The sequence below is a fragment of the Aulonocara stuartgranti genome, assembly GCF_965226115.1.
Source record: "Aulonocara stuartgranti genome assembly, chromosome: 2".
NCBI lineage: Eukaryota > Metazoa > Chordata > Actinopteri > Cichliformes > Cichlidae > Aulonocara > Aulonocara stuartgranti.
Window position 1 is genome coordinate 23,084,963 of NC_138940.1, and position 15,270 is coordinate 23,100,232.

Sequence of the window (15,270 nt, forward strand, 5' to 3'; positions counted from 1 at the left end):
TCATATTTCTCACATAATTAGTTGTAAAATAAAAATAAACGTATTCCGTGCATGTGCTATTTACCTAGGATCAATACACACCGACACATTCAGTTAGCCTTTTTAAAATGAATACATGTCACAACACCCTTTTGTCCTTTCCTGGTTTAGAGGCAAATCACTCAGTTCCATCAGAATGTATTTATTTTAAATGAGGATGTACAATTATTACATAATGATCATCAGCCATATGATGTCAGGAAGCAAATCTATGTACAACATAATATAAAAAAAAGTGCATTTTGTTAACAGAAAGAAAACTTGGGCACACTGAACCTCAAAGAGGGAGGTAAAAGGTGAAGGGAAGCCTTAACTCCACAGGCAGAAATCACACTTGCTTTAAAACAACCATTCTTCCTCAATCAAATGTACAATATTTATTTTTATGATCATACAGGGTATTTCACAACATTAACCTTAGAAGATACAACTGTGCTAAGTGATAAAACTTATCAGAAAGTCTGTATACTGCATCAGTTTAGTCAACAATGTGTTTAAAGTTCTTCAACAGAGGCCCATACACTACACCCTCGTGATACATTTAAAACATGTTACCCACATACTCTGTTGGCATCCAAGATTAAACAGGACACTCACAAATCAAACATTGCTACCTTTGTAGTTAAATCTATATGGATTAATTACACAGGCAGGTGCAGGACAGTATAGTAACTGATACATCAGCCAACCGAGTGCATGAGACAAGATGAATGCACCAGACTAACATAAGACAAGACCATTGTTCCACATCAGTTTTAGGCCACGTGGCTGCTGTCCATTAGTGTGGGTATGAGGTGGGACTCCAGGTCCAGAAGGCATATAAATGTGCACTGTCAAAGTCAGGGTGAGAAAGGAGGTGGGAGGAGGAGGAGCAAATAGTTTTCCAGCTCTTCTGAAGCCAAAGGAGTAAAAAGCAAGGAACGTGGTATTTTCTACTGTGTCCACTGGCAAGCAGAGTTAAACAGGCACTTCTCCCCTTTGTCCCTTTTCCTTCATCTCCCTCTCTTCTGTCCCCGCTCTCTTCTCATTGTTTGACACACGTGGGCCAGTTGAGACCTCCACAAGCAGCAGAGACAATAATGTAAATCACCACCTGAAAAAGAGCACAGACAGAGTTCACTTCCTTCACAACTGCTGCACTAAATAAGGCACAGAGAAGCCAAGCTCAATGCACTACTTGTTTTCATCATCTCGGTGTCTGTACTCACAAGGGCAACCAGCACAATGACTAGAGTCAGCTTGAGGTTCTTCATGCACATGGCTCGTGTAAGGTTACGGCTCGTGGTCTTAAATGTGACTGACTGAAGGAGGAGGAGGAAAAAAAATGTAATCAGTAACAATATCTGTTGTTTAATAGACTGCAGTTGCAGTATATACTTAATGACAAATGTTATGCATCAGAAAATAAGTAGAAGCAACAGAGCCTAATCAGTTGTAGTTAAACTCACTGCATCAACCAGGTTTTCTGTCTTGTCAATCAGCAGCTCCAGCTTTTCTCCTCTCTGAGCTACCAAGTCTGTAAAAACATGAATGCAAACAGTGAATTTAGTGTGAATACACATAATACAATACATATGAGTAATTCACTAAACACAGCACATCATGCATCGTAAGTGAGGTGGTCGCTCATGATATAACACTTCACTCATTTAAAGTCACACCACACACCAATCAAACATTACAGGTTTTATCTAACTTGGTTTATTAGAGTTTTAGTCAATGTTTTTCCATCTCAGAGCCTTGTTTGTTTATTTATTTATGAATAAATACAAAATGAGGAAATTAAAGAGATGCTCACCTATGTTGCGGACCATGATGCCCTTCAGGTCGTCCACTTGCATCTGAGTCTCAGTGACACGATCGGGTCCACGTGGATCTGAGTGGTGTTTCTGCAAAGAAAAGGAACACGTCACACTTCTTCACGTCTTCTTCCGTTTCTTTTTTTTTTTTTCTTCTTCTTCTTTTAAACCACAGAAATATTAGGACATCACAGTGCAGTAACAGGAAACGTTGCTTGGTACATTCAGGCTTTCATCATACACACCATTTGAGCTGCCAGTGTAGAGGAGAACTCGCTGTTCATGGCATAAGGTAGGGCTGTTTGTGCTCGTGAGCCATATGTTGTCTGGAAACGCTTCTTCACTTCACTGAGGAAGGTGAATGCACGTGACCTCTCAAAGTCCTTTAGAAGATGACAGTCAAATAGATTTATAAGAAGTTGCATACAATAAATTGTGGCTGCCTCAAAACCCTATCTCATCTTTAGCAACAGCAGTAATGCTAGGTTTTCTACAATAACACAGGACATGTGTCCATTTCCTACAGTGGCTGGGTGGTTTATATTTATTTTTATACTAATTCAGGTTCTTAAAATACATTCATAACATCTACAAATGGTCTACTGCAAATCCAAACCCCGACAAAATCATATGACTGTCAAATATATACTTACGTCGTCCGTGATGCACAGGTATATGATTCTGTCATGGCAGATGTAATGAAACAGATAGCTAAAAATAAAGCAGAAGGGTTAATCATTAGATGAGAGGTGTTTTATACAGTAGGGCTGTTTTTCCTACAGTTTTTACAAGGAATGAACTCTGTGGTATTTTATCACATGACACCGCCGTAGGCATTGTCACTAACAGGATGTAAACTGCCAACTGGGGATGACACAGGCCGCACACGCCCTTACCTGCCATGGCTGTATGTCAGTTTGTTGTTCTCTGAGGGAATTTTAGCTAAAATCTGCTCAGTAACTTCCAGGAAGTTACCCCCACACCATGCATGCTTGGCAAGAATAGTGGTTCCTCGAGCCACCACAGCAAACAGGATTGCCATGGCAACAGCTGGGTTTTCACCTTTATTACCACCCTGGAGGTAGAAGGACAAGGAAGGCGAGTTGTTACTGCTGAGCTGGGGGGGGAAACACCCAAACGATAATGATTAGGGAAGAATAATTCTTGTGAAACAGCCAAAAATAGTTACAGATAACAGGAAGAAGGAAATAAAATGACATGTGAACAGGTGTAACTAAGAAATGCAAATACTACGATTAGAACGCCGTAGGACAATTCCCAATCATGAACAGGTTGTCATGCTAGAGTAAAATGTCAGCTAAAACTAGATGAACCAAAATTTGCGAAACAACAAGCTAGCTAACACTGTTGTTGACCATTAAACCTATATTAGCGTCAGAAAGGTAGTTAGCCACTTGACGCCATGTCGGTTGTTTTTAGCTACTGAGCTAACGTACGTAATAGTCACATAACATCATATTCAGTACCTGGATGTCTCAACGACGATTAAAGTGGCTCATTTAGCGCAAAATTCCCACATTTAAAGACGTTTCAGTTGCTAGTTTGCTAATCCTTTTCGAGTGACTTCTGCCTGCTTCGCAAATCGTCCACACAGGAAACACATTCAAGCGCGTGCTGGGGAGTGTAGTTCCTACCGCATTTCAGGCTCTATGTGCTTAACGTCGTTGTTTCCCTTTTGGAACTACATTTTTTTTTACCCCGTTACATATTACGTAGTTCCGTCGTCACGTCTTCGTATAAACAACTTGTTATAGAAGGGCCGCGAATTTTGCCCCTGTTACAGTATTCCAGGCGACTTGAACGCTAGGATAACGCTTTCCCCTGCAGCTAGAGATGTGACAAAACTTACCATTGTTAATTGCTGAACAGGTTAGCTTTTATTAAAATAAATATTTATTAGGTAAGTATTAAAAATAACTATTTGTTTAAGTAAACATGTTATGTTATTAAGCATCCAGGCACAACAATAATATAAAATTTAAGCCATAATCACGCTGCAGAGTAGCCAAACGACGCGTTTGACAAATAATCTACCAACCACAGAGCTGCGTCACTTTAAATGAAAATTATCTGATAATTTGATCATTTATGGCTACAATCATACATATGTTACCAAAACATTGAGGTAAATTCCAGTCGTATTGAACTTTCCTTTGCCTGTCAAACTAGATTCAGGGCTAAAGAGCACAGAACTAAACCTTACTCTGTTGACGGATGCAGTGGGAAGGTGAAGCATGGCCGGGGAAGGAGAAAAGAAAGCAGTACTAGAAATGGTAAAAAGCGAAAATCGTGTGTGGTTTGATGGTGTGCGCGGTTGGATGGGTTCGTCTTTATTTTCTCCAGGTCGGATCGATTAACTAAAGAAGCAAATGACAGCGATTTGACCGCCTGTGTGCTCCTCACGTGGGTAGCTAGTGACTAGCAGTAAATAAACTTACAACACGGCGTTAATCTAACTTAAGTATACGCTAAAATCTGTCTTTTTGAAGCATTACCAGCACCGGAGACAAACAGTAATTTGGAACATGAGGGTACCTACTTGTTTAATTTAGATGCGGATTTGTCTCAGTCCACGGGTACCTAACAGTATCTCCACTAGGGGGCAGTAGTTAAACAGTGTTCATGTCCTATGAAGATAAACGCCATAAGTATTTGGAAAGTGATGTATTTTTCTTAATTTTCCTACCTCAGATGATGTGAAATAAAGATGCCAATTAAGAATGAAATATGAAGCTTCAGGTTTAATTCAAGTGGGGGTTAAAAGTATTGCTTTAACTACCTTGGAAGGGGATAATATGATAAGAGGCGAAGTACCTCATCATCTTTGGTGAAGACAGTGTTGTTGCATGGGCATGTGTGGATGCCGGTATAACTGGATCATTGGTTTTTATTGATGATGTGAGTGCTGATAGAAGGAGCAGGATGTACTGTGAAGCGTACAGGGAGTACTCTCTGCTCAGATTCAGCCAAAGTGCTTTAGAACTGATAAGACGGTGCTTTCAGTGCACCGTCTTATCCGCAGACGGAAAGGAATCCAAGAGTTTCCTAAAGCAAAGACATGAAATATTCCTGAATGGTCAAATCAGAGCTCAGCCCAGCAGAGCATGGTTTTCAGTTACTGATGAAGACAAAACTGAAAGCAGAGAGAGTCACAAACAAACAGCAGCTAAAGACGGCCGCAGTGAAGGCCTGCATGCCTTCGCAGCTGTAAAAATGTGGGTTGTCGTGTAAAAATGGCTGCAATTCTTTGATGGTTTTCCATAAAGAAAGCAAAAACTTGAAAATAATGAAGTTATTAAAAAAAAAGACTCTTAAGAGCTAAAAAGTTCCGGCTTACTCTAAACAGCAAACTATTGTTTCTCCTGTTGAGAGTGGATATCCCTAACATGGTCAAGTCAGGCACTTTAAATACGCTCTAGCTGCTCCAGTGCAGATCTTCACTTTGTGAATGGTGGCCAATCAGATGAAGGCTGGCCTAAAAGAAGGAGGAATGGGGTAACATTGTGTGTTTTAGATGTTTGATAAAGTTTATGAGGCCTGAGTTTAAAAATAAGAACATTTACTGTGACCCAAACAAAGAGTCCAATGAGCAAAATATGGAGCTGGAAATGTGCACAGTAGGTCCACTTTTGTTGTTAAAACACTTGAATTAAAGCTCCAAGTCACATCTTGATTTTTCTTTTTCTCTTAGATTTCACATCCACTGTGCTGGCGTACAGAGGCAAAAAAATCAAATAAAATCATGTCCTTTCTCAAATACTCTTGGACCCAACTGTGCATGCAATCAGTGTCTGCTTCTATTTGCATCTGTAACTCTGTATGTTTTGAATATTTTGGAAGTGCATAATGAGCGTGAGCGGCTCGCCCACTCACTAATCTCAGAGGAGGAAGCTGGTGTAATGTTTCTCTTCCATGTTGGCTGTGCGATGTTTTAAGAATGGACTTTTTTTGCATTCTAGGTCCAGGCCGACGGGGCAGATGAGGGCTGTGTGACTTTTGTGCTGCACGACGAGGACCATACGTTAGGGAACTCCCTCAGATACATGATCATGAAGAAGTGAGCGTTTTTGTGTTGGTTTTTTCCCCCTTTGAACTCAGCATGGTCACCGTCGTGTTTTCTTTTTTTCTTTTTATATTTCAAATCGCTTCCCACACATGTGGCTTATTTGACATTCAAACTGAAGCTTGACGGCTGTTATCTGTAGTAAGACTCCAGCTAGAAGGGACTTTCCTTGCTTTCCAGCTCATAGACAATAATAAGATAATCATTTTATTTTATGACAGTGTTATCAAAAGGAAGCATGTGATTTCTCCTCTTCCCTGTTTTTGGGGCTCTCTTGTCATCCTGCCAGGAGAGGGTCTGCTAATCTAAAAAAATATAGTCATTACCAGTCTTTTTTTTTTTAAGCAGAACTCTGAGAATGCTCGCAAACCTCCGCTTCATTTTCCCACTTTTCTCTTTTGCCAGCGCGGATGTGGAGTTTTGCGGCTACACCATCACCCATCCGTCAGAGAGCAAGATCAACTTTCGCATTCAGACACGAGGTGAGAGACGTCTCTGTTAATACACACGGCTCCGTATGGCTGTGTTTATTGGTAATAAAGGTTTTCAGGCAGCGTTGCAAGGTAAAAAGGCTGATCACGATATACTGCAAATAATAACACACGCACCCTAATTTTGAGAGCAATAATCACTTGCACCGTTGCCAAAAAAAAAAAATCTGTCATCCGCTTTCACAAAGGATAAGAGCAGCCCTGTCACATGAAAGGACTCGGCGAGACTGAGAAAACAGCTTGTTTTTGTTGTTGAACCAAGTTTCTGGTTGCCTGGAGGTTTCTTTTTTTTCCTTCACGGCTTCAATACAGCTAGACCCGATTACCTTCAAGGCACAAGGAGAAATAAAAAAATATTCCCCCTCTTTTTCACTGCGCTTTCGGCCATCAGATCGCCCTTTGAAATGATCTGTATTTATTTTGGTTGTTAAATTTCTCCACCAAGACCGCAATCACAACGCTGGATTGAGGTCATCTGTGTCAGTTGAGGGGGCCAGGAGGGCCGCAGCATTCTTTTCGTTTGTTTTTTAATGCCACATCTTTTTTTTGGTTAATCGCTTAGATTATCAAAACAAGATAGTCAAGCGCAGCGACATAAAAAATTGACAGCTTGGTTTCAACAGCAGCCAACAAAAGCATATTCAGTTAACGATCAATGACACAACCCTGAATTGTTTCCTTTTTTTGTGCACTTGCACAGTTGCTCATGACGAACATTCATTTCCTATATCCTGGTTTTGTGTTGCTGTATATTTAGTTTAGCATAAGAAAAAGGGAAATATTCTTTTAACCAGGCCTTAGTTCAGTTTTTCCTTTGACTTTTTCAATCAGGTGTTCTATTCATGTTTTAATGTGATTTTATGTAAAGCTGTCCATGTATTAGTTCCCACTTTTACTATTTCTATTCCAGATTTTGGCAAACGTATACGGGGGGGGAGTAATTATTAGGTCTCCAGCTGAATATACAAACTTTTTAACAAACAAATAAACTGTCTCTAATTTTATGGCAGCTTTATTTAAATGGAAAGAGACAGAATATCAACCAAACATCCAGAAAAGAATGCATTACATGAAAGTTGTGGGTTGATTTGCTGGTGTTCTGGCTGAGGGAGGGAGGTTCTAGGCCAGAATTTTATGGTACATAGCTTCGCCCTCTGGCCACTCATTGCAGTGAAGTCGTCCTGTACCTTTACCAGAAAAACAGCCCCAAATCATAGTTTTTCCACCTCCATGCTTGACTGTGCGGATGGTGTTCTTTGGGTCAAACTCAGCATTTCTCTTCTTTTAAAACACATCAGGTAGAGTTGGTGAAGCCAGAGAGTTAGATGTTTGTTTCATCTGAACGCAGGCGTTTCTCCCAAACCTTCTCTGAATCATTTAAATGTTCACTGGCAAACTTAAGACAGGCCTTCTTGAGCAGGGAGAGCTTGTGGGTGCTGCAAGATTTCAATCTGTGACTACATAGTGTGTTACCAGTGGTGTACTTGGGGTTTGTGATCCCAGCTGCCATAAGGTCATTGAGAAGCTTTAGCTTGGGGCTTATCCACCGTCTTTTTTTCCCTCACCCATGAGGTAAGATCTTGCACGGAGATTCAAACTGAGGGTGATTGATGGTCATTTTATATTCTCCATTTGTGAATAACTGCACCTTCTCACCAAGCTTGTTCTTGAGGAGGTTGCAATGGAAAAAATTGAAAATATATGTGTTTTATACACGTATTAAGATCAAGACGTCTGTAATTGATTGCAGCCAGAATTATGGCTGGAATCAGATAAAAATAAATAAACATTTTTAAATGTTTTCTTTTGTATCTTTGAAGTCACATCCTACACATGTGGCTTATTTGACGTACAAAGGGTATGAGTGAAGCTTGACGGCTGTTATCTGTAGTAAGACTCTAACTGGAAGGGACTTTCCTCGCTTTCTAGCTCATAGATAATAATATGATAAACATTTTATTTTATGACAGTGTCATCAAAAGGAAGCATGTGATTTGTCTCTCTTTAAAACACAGGTGTTTTAATGGTAAATGGTCTGTATTTGTATAGCGCTTTACTAGTCCCTAAGGACCCCAAAGCGCTTTACACATCCAGTCATCCACCCATTCACACACACATTCACACACTGGTGATGGCAGCTACATTGTAGCCACAGCCACCCTGGGGCGCACTGACAGAGGCGAGGCTGCCGGACACTGGCGCCACCGGGCCCTCTGACCACCACCAGTAGGCAACGGGTGAAGTGTCTTGCCCAAGGACACAACGACCGAGACTGTCCGAGCTGGGGCTCAAACCGGCAACCTTTCGATTACAAGGCGAACTCCCAACTCTTGAGCCACGAACTGCTCATTGCTTTTAGTAGTTTAAGTGCGTACTATATCTGTCAAAAATTACACACTGGCTCTCGTAGATTAGCAGGAAGAGTTCTGACAGTGTTGTATCACCTGGATGAGCTAGATTTAGTTTGTGTGTGTGTCTGCATGTTTAAGTGTGCTGGTGAACAAGTGAGTACGTGTGACTGGAATGAGGACACGCGAGCATGTCAGCAGTCTCTGTGACAGCGTTTTAGGGGTTCAACGATTCATCGAGTAACTAGATTCTAAAAAAAACAACAACCCTGTTTTGTTTACTTCAATGCTTCGTTTAATGTGCAATTCTGTAACGATCACATGTCACAGTGTAAACACAAGCGTTTCACCGACTAAAAACAGATGACCAGTGATAAGAGCGCACATATCAATAAAAACTGTTGCACAAAGTTGTCCCTGTTTATTGTGGCGCCACAGAAGAGCACGGTGAAGAACGAAGAGGCAGAGCTGTTACCTAAATGCTGAGCTCAGGCGAAGTGAAAGTTGGCTCTTTTTAACGTATGAAACAGAAACGTTTGTTTCCGTGAAGAAAAGGGAACTTTGTAGCTGCTCCCATCCATGTTTTAAACATCAAACATCTACATTAAAGCCACAGAACTTACATTAAAATATGCAGATGAACTGTTAACTTGGTCTGATATGATGTTTAAATCGGGCAGGTTGCTGAAGGCAAGTATAATATACTTTTAGATTAATCTAATTCTACAAAATAATGTCACTAAAGCCCTGAAATAAATATGGTGTAGACTTTAGACTCAGTCCTGCTTGTTGCAGGTATTGCTGCCATATAAAATAGGATCGCTGTTGTGTTATCAATCTGTTTGTTGAAAAACTGCTATTTTCTTCACACAGGTGCTCCTATCTCCTACGTTTCTATTTAAGGTCTTTTTTTAATCATAGATGTGGGCGAAACACTCAGAACAGCCCAGATCAAAGACTTATTACACAAATCCATTTATAACATGGCTGTAATGTGTGTCTTCAGTATCTTCATTAAGATAAAACTACGATAAAATTAGAGACTGTTTATTTCTTTGGAAGTGAACAAACGTAATAATCCCAGCAGGTCATCAAATGATTATTTTCTCAACTGTGTGCAACTCTGAAACAAGCTTTTATTTTATTTTTTTAGCTCTTCTTCCTTTAAGGCACACCTACCTTTAGCTTTCTTCTGATTGGCCGGCCATTGCAAACAAAAGAATTAAACGAGGAGAGTTTTTTAAGCTCATAACAAGAGCTGTGCACCTGAGAAAACCTGTCAAAGACTCAGGAGCACAAAACAACTTTTGGCTTACAGCGATTGCTGGTACATACATGGACCTCATTATTTACAACAGGAGTATCCACCACTGTAAAAGTATATATAACAGGAAATAAGGAACAGCACAGTCAGTCCCCCATATGGTAAATATCCTACAAGGATCAGGTCATGTGACTGTGGGGGAAATGTCCAGGATTCCTTGGTTTTCTTTGGCCCTCGAGTAGTTCTCGCAAAGCTTCGAGGCGTGTTTGGGCTCGTTATTTCTGCAGCAGAATGAATCTTTCCCCATCGAGATGCCGACCAGAGCGCGTAGCGTGCCTACAAGCCATCGTCGGTGAGGGTGCAGTCAGTTCGTTGGCAGAGTTTCTCTGTAGCGCTCGCGATGCATCGCTTGCAGGTGTGGCGTTTGTTTCGACACTTGAAATATCAAATTGAGCAAGACAAAACGATCCCACGTTGCAAATGTGGTTGATGCGTGCTTCTCATCTCTTAACAGCGCTGGTGACCCTTGTCAATAATAAATTTGTGTAGAGCGTCCGCTTTTGTGCTCATCATGGGCGCACGATGACTCACAGCGCTAAATGAAACCCAGAGACGAGTGGCTAACAGAGTGCCTACATCTTCTGCGGTTGTTTTTGCTCTGTTTGTGCTGTCGGTGGTGGTTTTCGTCAGAAGTATCTGCTATCTGCTTCAGGGGGAATTCCAGCCGCAGAGCCGCTGCGGAGAGGCCTGAACGAGCTCAGCGATGTTTGTCAACATGTTCTCAACACATTTCAGGTAAGCATGTGTGACTGTTCTGTACACAACATGTGTCTTACATAGAAAAATGACCCGGGGTGCGTTCCAGAAAACAGGTTTGATAAACTCTGAGAATCACCTTGAACTCTTTACTCTGAGACAGGAAAGTCTGAGTTTGTGGTTTCAGCACAGCTGGTCAGAATTGGTTTAATCAGCTCTAATTTAAGCGTGTGCGTGGGGAATGGGGGGGAAAAGCCATCATCAGTGGAGGGCAGATAACTTGTTTTCCCTATTGTGACGGCTCAAGTATAAATGCACGGTCCCTTTGGACCACAGCGATTATCTCGTAAAACACGAATGGAGATGTCATTCGACATGATCCAGTCAATCATCATTTACGCATCCTAAATTTCCCTTAATTGATGACAGAGCTGGAATCTTGCAGAAATCCCAGCCTACGGTCATGTCTGCATGTTATCTCCTGATTAACTAAATCAGCCACAGTGCCTTGAGAGCAATCTCCTCGCTAGCTTTATTAGTCTAATTTCATTATAAACAAGCATGCACCTGCCTATACTCATATGATTTCTGAAAATTGAACTTCTATCGACTTGTGATTCGAGCACATAAATGACTGAGGAATAAGTGCTTGAGGCCTCGTGTCATGAGCAGTAAATTCCACAGTTATGGAATCATTTCTTTTTTTCCATTTTGATGAGAGAGGAGGCTTCATGTCCAGCTCGATCTGGGTGGAGCTGCTCCTGCTACTATACACTGAAGCTGTCGCTGAATGTGCCTGCCAGTGATTGGTCAGAACACAGAGACCTAAATTATCCTCCTAGGACCTGGCGTCCACATATGTGGACATCACATTTTGGGTTATTTAGACCAAAATACTCAATTTTGCTCAACAAGGGCCTGATATCCACTTATGAGGACATTATACTGCTACTGTCCTATCGAAATTTTAAACGAATATCCTCATATGTGGATCTCATTTTTTTAGAAACAAAAATCAGGTAAAAAAAAAAATCTGGCAATTCTTTGTTTTTACATTCATCTGGCCCCAATCAGCCCAAATATCAAAGAGAAATCAAAAATGCATGCCGTGGAAGAGTTCGGGTCTTGGGAGGTTAAACCATTAAAGGTAATTAGAGTGGACAGTACTGGACTGATAGGGCAGCGGTGCAGTGATTAGCGCTGTCCCCTCACAGCAGCGAGGTCCTGGGTCTGACCCCGCTGATAGTGAACTGGCTTTTCTTCGTGGAGTTTGCATGGGTTCCTCCAGAGTCCAAAAACATGCATATTAGGCCACTTAGGGATTCTAAATTTGTGTGAATGTCACTGTAAATTGTTCTTTATGTCTTCGTATTGGCTCTACAATAGCCTGCTAACCTGCCAGAGTCTACCCTACGTTTCAGGGTATAGCTGGGACAGGCTCCACTCCCTCCACAACCCTGCATTGGACAAAAGGTTGTGAAAATTGATGGATGGAAGCTGGTTATTGGTTGTTGAGCTGTGGAAGTTTCAGCTTGACCTTTTTGGCTACCTGTTGAAACAAATGCAGCAACACTGTCAACTTCATGCATGCTGAACACCAACTTGTCTGGTTTCCATGAGACTGGACAAGTTGAAGTTCTGAAAACGTGGTTGTTTTTTTTCTTTCCATTTGTTTTCATATGTTCTTTGTTCCTCCACACAACATAAAAGATTTACTAACGCCCATGCAAATTGGTTTTGGCGTTAAAAAATGCACAGTGGTATTTACAAAGAGAGCACAGATTGCACGTAAGAGGTGGGACCTCAAAGACTTTTATGAATGATCTCTGGGAGTTCCTTTATCACAGTGCAAAATATAGAGAGCAGAATATTCAAACCAAGCGTTAGCAGCTGCCAACAATTTCTTCCTACCCCAGGGTCTCTTCCCATCACAGGAGTCCTGCTAGAAGCTGACCTGGTGCTCTCATTTCTAAACTGGGGAAAGCAACAAGAAGCCAACCTGAATTTCCATGCACGTAACAGGACAGAGAAAGAAACCCTGGGCGTTCTAGCAAACAGTAATTTTAAGTGAAAGGACAGTCAGCTGACTTTAATTAAATGTGACACTCCCACATGCTGCCTGAAATCCACCTCTGACGTGGACGTTCTTTAAATTTGTTCCAGGCAAGAGTTAACGAGTTCAAAGAAAGACAAGAGCAACCCATGGAATGAACGCTGTTTGGCACGAGGGACAGCGAGGGAGTCGGAGACACCAGTTCTGCATCCACACCATGAAAATGAGTTACCTGGACATTTCTACTTTTTTTTTCCGTATTATTTAAATATACATACTAGGGAGCAGGAGGAATGGCAAGTTCTCCGATTCCTGAACACAGTCTGTATCAGTTTCAAACATCTGTGCAGCTTTTGTATTTGTAGTATTTTCAAATTGATTAATGATGATAAATGTGAATACGTTTTGTGTTTATCATTCCCTGAATGCTGGAATGATGATTGAAACAAATATAAAACATTAAACTCTTAAAGACTTTGCGTTTTCCTTTTTGCCATGGATTTCACATTATTATTTTTTTTTTTTCCTTCATAGGGAGACGGTTTTCACGGATGTCCAGATCTAAATGTTGTTTTTCCCTAGATTGCTCTCATCTGTCCTTTGAAGCTGTGTTTGACGAATGTCCTTATTAGAAGAAGAATGTGGTGTGAAGGACTGCGCCCAGTGCCAAGAATACAGAGGGAAAATATGAGGGGAGTGAAGTGTGAATAACAAGGTTAAAGTTATTTGAGGTTAATCGCATCTCTTCATCAGTCACATGTTCAAGCAAGGCGCGCTCTTCGAGTATGGAAAAGAGTTTGAGGAAAAACAACAACCAGCTGAGAAACAAAGTGTGGAGTAACCTTGTTTCAGGACTGCAGGCATCGTGAGAATGAATTACAATTGTTAGATAATTGCTGTAAATGTCAAAATTTGTCACAAATTTGCCAACATAACCAAAGTACCACAAGTCACCAGAAAAGCATAGTAGGAAAAGGTGAAAAATAAATGAAAATACAATTTAAAGTTGAAACTTTATGGCATCCTTGACATTTTCCAAAGTTGTTTGGTGGCCCAGCGGCTTTGCTAGGCCGATTCTGGTCCCCAGCCTTATCTTTGGCAACCCTAATTTAAAGGGTTACTTTGGCAGGTAAAAGAAGTGAATTTTGTGTGTGGACTTTTCTTTAAAGTTCAAAATTAAGTTGAATCATCCTAGATCAGATGCACCAAAAAAATTTATTTCAGTCTCACCTGCTCACAAAATATTGTTAAAGCAGTATTGAGATTCGTCCATGTGATCTTGAGCAAACTGTGTACGTTCTTCTGGAGAGCAGCGCTCTGTCCTTGAAGCCGTTCCATGCACACGATTGCCGTTCGCCGTTCTCCTGATGGTGGAGTCATCAACACAAACATTAGCCAAGAAAGAGAGAGAGAGGCCTGCGACTGTTCCTTTGTGACCTTGATGACTGTAACATGGTTTGCTGTGGGAATGATCTTTGATTGTCAACCTCTCCTTCATAGTTGAACACCATCTGTCTGACTGATTGGACTTGTGGAGTCTGAATTGTTCTGGGATGGTTTTGTAACCTCTTACAGCTGCATGAGCATCAACACCAACTACGATCCACTCCCTCAAATGTGTTTTGTAAAGATCAGCCTTTGATAGATCCCTGTTCCAGTCATGTTGTTGTTGTTGTTCACTTAAAAACATCAAAAACCCACCATCCACGCCCGATTTTCATTCAATGAATTGATAACATGTGTCTCCTAATTTTACCTTTAAATTATCCACTAAATCAAGAAATTCTTAAACTTTTGCCCCATCCCATGTACAGTAGGTGTAATTTTGATTTTTTTTTCCCTGAATTTCATGAAAATCTTTTAATCTTCAAGGTCATTTTTATGCAGAAATGTAGAAAGACAAGTGCTCAATAACCACTGTAACGTGGGATGACTAATAGAGAAATAATGCATTGATGCCACTGCTGTGGTTTTCAAAATGATTTAATTCGAAATCCCAGTTTAATGTGCCAGTCATGCACAAATGCAAAATACACCACGAAACTCATATAATGACAGAGAACCACATGAAACATGGTCACAAACTTTAAATACTGTTTACTTGGACATGTGGTTGTTGACAGCAGCACTGGGACACTGAAGCATTGCTATGAATATATAATTCTTTTAACAAACAATAATTTTGAGTGTTGATGTGGTTTTGTCAGCATCACGAAGTTTAGAATTGAATAGAAGCAGGATGAAGTTCTAGCCCATACCATGTTTATGTAAAACATATTGGAACTCTCCAAAGTGTCTGGCGTAGGACCTCAGAAAGTCCTATAAAGTGAATATTATTTTTCTAATCTTTAAATATTTGCCTTGAAGTCCTTGTAAACATGCCAATAGAGGATTTTATGCTGAAATTCTTTAATTAAGTTGTTCCAGGAATCCAGT

At 40.7% G+C, this 15,270-nt stretch overlaps 2 protein-coding genes across 3 annotated transcripts; one reads left to right on the forward strand and one right to left on the reverse strand.

The window, feature by feature from the left end:
* Window positions 1-165: 165 nt before the first annotated feature.
* sybl1 (synaptobrevin-like 1) lies at window positions 166-3,578 on the reverse strand. Of its 2 annotated transcripts, none has more exons than XM_082508988.1 (8): window positions 3,326-3,578; window positions 2,735-2,955; window positions 2,492-2,549; window positions 2,084-2,221; window positions 1,838-1,928; window positions 1,488-1,555; window positions 1,248-1,340; window positions 166-1,132 (listed from the first exon to the last, which is right to left on the reverse strand). In XM_082508988.1, exons 2-8 carry the CDS (start codon window positions 2,878-2,880, stop codon window positions 1,064-1,066), a joined length of 663 nt encoding a protein of 220 aa, XP_082365114.1. In that variant the 5' UTR covers window positions 2,881-2,955; window positions 3,326-3,578; the 3' UTR covers window positions 166-1,063. The 2 variants fall into 2 exon arrangements, with proteins under 2 accessions (XP_082365114.1, XP_082365113.1); XM_082508987.1 differs by having other exon boundaries at window positions 2,735-2,913; window positions 3,326-3,572.
* A 447-nt stretch (window positions 3,579-4,025) lies between these two features.
* On the forward strand, window positions 4,026-13,306 carry polr1d (RNA polymerase I and III subunit D). Its single transcript, XM_082509019.1, has 5 exons — window positions 4,026-4,132; window positions 5,819-5,916; window positions 6,328-6,404; window positions 10,738-10,820; window positions 12,945-13,306. Exons 1-5 carry the CDS (start codon window positions 4,094-4,096, stop codon window positions 12,990-12,992), a joined length of 345 nt encoding a protein of 114 aa, XP_082365145.1. The 5' UTR covers window positions 4,026-4,093; the 3' UTR covers window positions 12,993-13,306.
* Window positions 13,307-15,270: the final 1,964 nt, after the last annotated feature.